General features: G+C 41.0%; 1 protein-coding gene across 1 annotated transcript in view; it reads right to left on the reverse strand.

Annotated features, from left to right (window-relative positions):
• The window catches only part of ajap1 (adherens junctions associated protein 1), a 31,370-nt gene extending 24,197 nt beyond the window's left edge, over positions 1–7,173 (reverse strand). Inside the window, exon 1 of the mRNA XM_089004841.1 lies at positions 6,387–7,173. Coding sequence (XP_088860967.1) covers positions 6,387–6,415 — 29 coding nt within the window. The 5' untranslated portion in view covers positions 6,416–7,173. The remainder of the gene's footprint in view (positions 1–6,386) is intronic.
• Positions 7,174–7,858: the final 685 nt, after the last annotated feature.

Consider the following 7,858-nt stretch of genomic DNA (forward strand, 5'->3'; position numbering starts at 1 on the left):
TCGAGCTCTGTATACATGGCTCCTTTGCACCTGTGGCCATCTTGATTTTGGTTTTATTGACAATTTTATCATGTTTGGGATCAATGTTTTTTTTACCAGTCATGTGGTGTTCAGGCAGACGTTAAGGGCAGCTTGATGCTAGCTGCTAATATAACTCATGCAGTCATCAATTCCACTCCCAGCTAACTCTTGTTAGAAAATTAATCAACCCATGTCTCTGCTGCTACTTCTCTTCACTTCTCTTATTAACTACCTAAATAACCTCACGACATCCACCTACAGGCCATTACCAGTTGCTTTCAGCACGTTTCCCCCTCACGAGCTTCGCATACAGGCCGCCGCCATCAATTCCACTTCCAACTCGACAGTTTCTCCATTCAGAATATCATAGGCAGACACTTCCTCAACTCCACAGTAAACAATGAAGTTTAAACAATGATAAGCTTGTACATGTTAGCAACCTGATCGTAATTTATGCCCTGTCCACAACTGTGTGTTTTCTGTTGTTAACCTGGCTCTGTCACGCCAATACTGTATTAACATCACCCGTTTTATCATCAGGAGACCCTCGCCATGAAAAACAGTCAAGTATATATTAAATCCCAGATGGCAGAGAATTTCCTTCAGCTGAAAATTGAGTTTTGGGCCCTGAGAAAGAAACTTTTACCTAAATTACAGCGTCTTAAACCTCAACAAGGAGTGATTGGGCGTCATTTTTGACTCTTAGTTTTCTTCCTCATATTAAAAATATAACTAAGATTGCTTCTTTATCGTCTCAAAAATATAGCCAGATTCTGCCCGTTTTTCCCTCAGGCCAACACGGAAGTGCTGATGTATTCTTTTATTTCCTGTCGCTTGGATTACTATAATGCCCCGGTCGCCGGTCTTCCTAAAAAGAGCGTTTTAAGCTTGCAACCCCTCCAAAACTCAGCCGCAAGTCATGACAAGGACCAGATGGCCTGAGCACATTACGACGGTTTTAAAATGGCCGAATTGGCGCCCTGTTTGTTTTAGGATTGATTTTAAGGAGCCTTCATGAGTTTCTTAATGGTCTTGTGCAATTTTATTTATCCGACTTGCTTTTATCTCATCAATCATCGCAGATGCTGAGGTTTTCTGGTGCTGGCTTTTTAATTATTCCCAGAGTGAGGACCAAAACACATGGAGATTCTGCATTCAGCCATTTTGGTCCCCAGCGATGGACTAGCCTGACAGAGAACATCAGGTCTGCAGAGACTGTTGATGTTTTCAAGAGGATCAACTTCATAACTTTGCCATTGAATAACTTATTTACGTACTTGTTTTAATTTTTTTAATTTAAGCCTATTCACTTATTTTGTTTACCCTTTTTTTAAGTGCCAGTGATACCTCTTGGGCCTCCTCCATGCTGGGATGTGTGCCTGCTGTCTGCTCAGTTTGGATCAGCTTCCCTTGGGTGTTTTTTTCCATACATATGGGTTTTCTGTGCCTCACCATATACAGTATATACTTTTTAAATCAAGGTCATCAGGGTAAGAGTGTGTGTGCGTGTGTGTGTGTGTGTGTGTGTGTGTGTGTGTGTGCATGCGCGTGTGTGTTTTGTGTGTGTGTGTGTGTGCGTAACCATGGGCATGTATATATGCATATATATATCTGTGTATGTTGGGGAAAGAGTAGTTCTTTTTTTATGTTGTATTTTTAAAATAACACAGCACTGCGAGTTTAATTTTGATTCATAAAAGTTGCAATTTAACGTTTGATTGATCGATTGGCTTGGTGTTCCCGCCTACTGGGGAACCAAATGAATGGAGTGTCAATGCATCATCTGCATAACAAAAAAATGTAGCACTGTGATAGATGTCCTGTTCACGAGGCAAAATGTTTGTTGTTCGAAATTGGAGGTGGAGAGGCCAGCAAGCTCAATTTCTTCGACTGAAAACAAAACCAAGCATGTGGAAATGCACACAGTCATAGAAACACACAAATGTATTTGAAGTTGACAGCTACAACGCCAAGTCGTAAATGAACTAAATTGCTTTCTACTTGTGGAAACACATGAAGCCATGTTAGCCTGTACATTAGCCCTGGAGCATTCCCATGAAACATTTTGCCGCAATATCCAGAGAAGTAATTCACTTTTTTCCCAGGTTCTTCGACTATAAAAATGTCTTTCACCCATGATTATTTGATTTTTTTTCCCTCCTTCTAACAGTGGCTTTGTTGCTTTGAAATACAGGATCAGTGGTGTCAAATTAAGCCCCGACAGCAGATATCTTGGATTTAGGAGAAATATATTACAGACTCAGCTCTGCAAATAGTTGCTTGCAGAGGTCTTTAGGGAATGAATGTTGAATGCAGTACAAATAAAGAAATAAATATGTGAAGTAAATAAATAAATATACGGTGGTAAAGCTGAGCAGCTGCTGGTCTAGCTGTGTAACAGGAGACTTGCTGCACTTGTGAACTTCACCCTTGACACAGCCTGTGTCCCCCAAGGCTCAGTGCTTGGCCCCCCTCCTCTTTCTCTCTTACATGCTTCCCCTTGGTCACATCATACGTCACCACAGTCTCAATTTCCACTGCTGTGACGATGACACCAAGTAAAATTCATTTCTGTTGCTTCTCATTGTACTATTCTCTTGAGGGCTTACCCACCAAACCCCTCTACAAACTTTAATGCGTCCAAAACTCTGCTGCCTGTCTCCTAATTAACCTACTCCTGCACCAAAAACAACATCTCAACAGTTACTCATTCAGTGCCAGACGATGTGCAAATATGTGTCCACTCCAGTGCCAGGGTTTTTGTTATTTTCACTGAAATCGCAGGACTCATAGAATATTGAGTTTTAGGGCTACATAAACATTCAATTCAGCGTAAGAAACCTTAGATTATCTTCTTTCATTAGAAAAAAAAGTTTATGCCAATCTTATTTGACTCTAGAGTTATCTGCAACGGAAGTGGGGGCGGCTGTACAAAAGACAAATGCTGCCCCCCGTCAGAGGGAAAAACATTGCCAGAGGTCTGACCGGAGGTCGATCCGCACTACTTTAAAAGAAACAACAAAAACCAATCAAATTCTGGAAAGGCACTCAATGTCATGCTTTTCAATTCCCCAATAAATTCAGGAATGGCAATGAATGACTTAATATTTATGTTGTCTTTTTCCTGTGCCATTGAGTGTTTTTTTAAAGTGCGATACAAATAAAAACTATTAATATTATGATTCAAAGTAAGAACACCTTGAATAATTTAAAAAAATAAGTCTGCTGAGTCATGTGCTACATTATAAAGTGTTTCAGTTGTGATTGTTAATGAACTACACAAAGTCCTCTGAACAGTGAAAATGATCCACATGCGCAAAAAAATATCAGCAAAGGTTACTAAGATCATGAACAACAACAATAAAAGTCCCCAATAACCTCAGAGCAGCACAGTCTAATTTCTGTTTTTATTGCATCTGAAGTCACAATCGACAACAGTTACCACAAATGCGGGCAATAGATGCTTTTTTTCAGTTTAAAAGTACTTTAGTCAAATGTGCCTCCCTGACAAATACCCAGTTTGCTGCAAGGTCCATGACAGATAGTAAATCTAATCTACTGATGAGTCGGTATTGATCTGGGGGTGGGGGGGCGGCGCACTACATGAATCAAGATGGGGCTCTGTTTTGTTTGGTTCATCTCCTCTGTAGTATATGGACACGCTTCAGTGGGAGGAACTCGCACAATTTGTAAAGCGTTGTTGACCAAACTGAAACAATGTTCGGTCACACAATCGGGACGATGGTAATTTTTGATAAGGTTGAAGTAAGTGGAAAGGGCAATATATTTCGTTGTCACTCAGTGATGTTGCGAATGAGTTTGAATGGTCATTTGTGACTATCTGGCGACCAATTCAGGGTGTAGTCAACAACGAGAAACACAGAGTTATGAAAAGCATTGAATCAAAATTTATTACCGTCATTCTTTGGTCAAGGTTCCATCACAGTTTATGTCTTTTTATTGTGCTTTGTTGAACTGCTAGTTTATTTCGAAAGCATCAATTCTAAAAGTGACAAATCTCTCATGCCATTTTGCACTTTTCAGACGCCTTTATAAATTCATGAGGCTGTTGAAAATGCATTTATGTACAATATCTCATGTTGCAACACCCATGAGTTGCTTTGTCATTTCTGTGTGTATAAACATGTTTTTTTCATCCACTTTTGTGCTTGGCAACATTGCGGAATCCAGCAGGTAATATCATACATGTCTTCCGTCGTAGGGAATTACCAGTTCTTGTCCTTCTGGATTCAACAGACGGCGGTGCACTGGGTATTTATGACGTTGTAGCTTACAGACGCGCAAGCATCTCCAGAGGATAGAATCTCAGAGAAGCGGCACAACCTATTTTACTGCAAATTAGGTTAATCATGCTCCAGAGAGACCCAATTGCTAATAGCCCTCGTAGACGCTATTAGGGTAGCACCTAAATTACATGAATATGGGAAGCTCAGCGATGCCAGCTTTATGCCTCGACATCTGCAAGGACTTTGTATCAAAAGCATTCATCTCTGACTACAGATACCACCATGATGGGAAATGTTATTTGTTTCGTAAAGATCTTTTAAAAAAATGGGTTGAGAGGCAGACTGTACCCTGGACAGGCCATCTGTCAATCAGAAGACGGACACAGAGAAACAGATGATTTGCATTCACACATATTCCTAGTTTCAAAGATCTTGGACCAAACATGTTTTCGGATGGCTGGAATGGAAACTTGCTTTTGGGGTGGAGGGCAAAAGTATCCTTATCATATAGGAAACTCATTGCCCTCAGAATCTATTCAAAGTAGCACGCAAAGCATTCATCTCAGTCTCCCAACTTTCTTTTGTTCTTTGCTTCCTATATTTAACTATGCTTTTGATGTGAAGAGCCGCTTACAGCGCCCACTTGAAAGGCAACTGGTGTCTGCCAGTGATATTTTTGCAATTGCTTTGCACTGTATATTATTTCCAGTGGTGGGAGGAAAGCTTGGTTTGGGAAATCTTGACCACGGAATGACCATCGAAATACGCCAAAGAAAGTCAATAGTCATTAATGGAGGCTTAATCACTGTAGTAAAAATCAAACGATAAAAAAGACCTCTTAATCACTGCTACAAATCATATATTGAAGGTTTTCTTTGTCAGTCTGCCTTTTTGTTCTGGATCTTTTCATTAAAAATGAATCCTTTTGGAAATGTTTATTTTTAAACAAACAAAACAAATGATCCTATTTGTAGCTCACTGGATACTTTTTAAATTCACAACTTTTTAATGACACATTGAAAACTACCTCCATTCACCAACAAAAAACAGTTTTGCGGAGGTGGTCATGCACATAAAACTTAATGATTCCCCATATGTAATCGATTCATTTTGTCATTTAAACATGAATTATCATCTTCATATTTATAAGTGACAGTGCTGCGAGGAGCTAGTTTTTTTTTTTTTTTGCTTCAGTTTATGTGTTCAGTCGGATACAGTGTGATTGATAGCTTCATAGGACATATTTGCAGAAAGACAATTGAGTTCTGTTTGACAGTAGTAGATTCACTCACGTCAAAAAAATCAAAGTAATATTTTCATTAATTGGAAACGGGTAAACGACTTCTGACTCATCTATCCAAACCCATGGTCGTGAAGTACTTGGACGTTACCTTTTAAATAAGCAACGTATGCGTGTCTCGGGAGAACATCATTTCCCCTGCGAGGTCAGCCTTGATATGTTCAGTATTGTCATGCATGCAAACAAATGACCTGCCATTTGATCTGAGCGCAAGTATCGAATTGTTGGTTGGTCTCATGTATCACACGTATCACACATAAACCTGTTACCAAAAACATAACACTTCATTAAGCCAAAGTAGGTGGTCTGGACTTCATTTGCCTCCCTCGTAATTTTGCGCTGACCAAACAACAAAGAAGGCATCCATTAATGGTGTTGTTGTTTTCACCCGGTAATTAGCCAGATAATTATACGTATGTGGGAGTGTGTGTGCTCTCACAGGTGGGGAGCAGACCCAACCTCGGGTCAAAAGCGATGCAGACGCCGTGACATCGGCGACCCCTAGTGTTCAGGTTCGGTATTGTTCGCTCAAAAGAGACAATTACAACAATAATAACAAGAATTTAAAACACATTAAACAGATGTAACGGATGTACATATAATTTCAACATAGAAAGACAATATTTTTCCAAAGACTCAAGCAGACAATACTTACGTATTTATCGCAAGCTGTCATAAACCTCTCTGTCCTAAATCGGAACGGCGTAATTTAAAAATCACGGGTTATCGATCAGAAGGCTGAAAGGCACATTTTCAAATCCACTCAAACATGAAATAAAGACATAAACGGTGTTTATACATTTTTAATCGATTCTTACCTGCGCGTGACACTCCGTTTTGTCCACATGTTCTCCTTCTCAAATGCCGAATTAGTCCATCGGGTATCTTCCCATTTAGATAAGCGTTCAACCAAAATCGAGAGTGGCTAATGACACTCAAGTGACGGACTTTTCTCCATCTAACGGTGACGCCAACATCATTTAAGCCATATCCACTGCGCTGGCGCACATATAATTCCTCCAGCGATGCCGGAAAACAACCTCTAACTTATTCGACTTAGTAATGATCTTCAGAGAAAACGAGATGAGGGGATTGTGGCACATGCGGGTGCTAATGGCTTGTGTAGGTGTGCAGGTGAATCGGAAGCCAAAGAACGAACCCTCAAACTTTGCATTCGTTTCTTCACCCCCTTTCAAGGCGGAGAAGACTAGGGGAGAACAAAAAAACATGAGATACAGTCGGCATCTTCGCCTGCTCTCTCTTTCTCTCGCTCTCTTTCTCTCTCTCGCTCTCTTTCTGTATTTTTTTCCTACATCGTTGTCAGGGTGATAAACATCCAGAAATGTTGACAAACAGCTGGAGAGAAGTCGTTGCGTAGGTTCTCCAGCATCTCTAAGGAGGAGGTAACATCTCTGGTTGGAGTAACATCTCTGGTTGAGAGAAAGAGTAAGCAAAAAAATGAACAAAAAAAAACAAGAATAAGAACAAGGAGGGGTGGCGAATGGGGTGGTTGTGGTTGTTTCCGTGGAGTTGGAGCGAGAAAGATGATGGGAGCGTGTCGGTGCAGAAATGAAGCGAGAGAGAAGATAGAGACAGAGAGAGAGAGAGAGAGAGAGAGAGACTCAGAAAAAAAGACAGCTCCGTCTTCGGCCGCCGCGCGGCTTCTTCTCTGTCGCTGACAAACGAGTTGCCTGCTGAGGCTGGCGTCCCCGTGACGTCATTTTAAAGCCAAATATGTCAGACGTCTGAGCTTGCACGTCAAACGAGAACGCGCACACACGCATGGCACATGAGGGGCGTTTTCCTGAATCCCTGAAGGCACAAAGTAAGAGCGACCATAGACCCGCTCTCGCCCCTTTCCCCACAAAAACTGACAGAGAAGCCTGCTAAGTAAACACGCCTGCCCCATTATGGAGGTTGTTGCTGTGTGTGATTGAAATCGACCAATTTCAGCTATCTCGCTGGCCCCGACTAGCCTCCAGCTATCATCAGATAGTGGGGACTTTATGTAAGGGATTTCCAACACTTGGTCATGATTAGAATAAATTGAATCTTGGACTTCAAGAGTTGGTTTGAAGTGGCACATGGGATAAAGAGAGGGTGGTGTGACGTTTGTGACATTTTCGAGTATCTACTCGGGCATGGGGATCACAAAAGAATTAGTCTGTAGAGTCATTGTTTGAAAAGACCATGTCTGTGTTGTCATTGCATTGCATGACAAGATTGCAGTTCTTGTTTACAGATGGAAGGCTGCATGCATTGCATTTTGTATATATTTGTTGACATGATG

Source organism: Hippocampus bargibanti, linkage group LG01, assembly GCF_051943395.1.
Source record: "Hippocampus bargibanti isolate YZ-2025 linkage group LG01, ASM5194339v1, whole genome shotgun sequence".
Classification (NCBI taxonomy): domain Eukaryota; kingdom Metazoa; phylum Chordata; class Actinopteri; order Syngnathiformes; family Syngnathidae; genus Hippocampus; species Hippocampus bargibanti.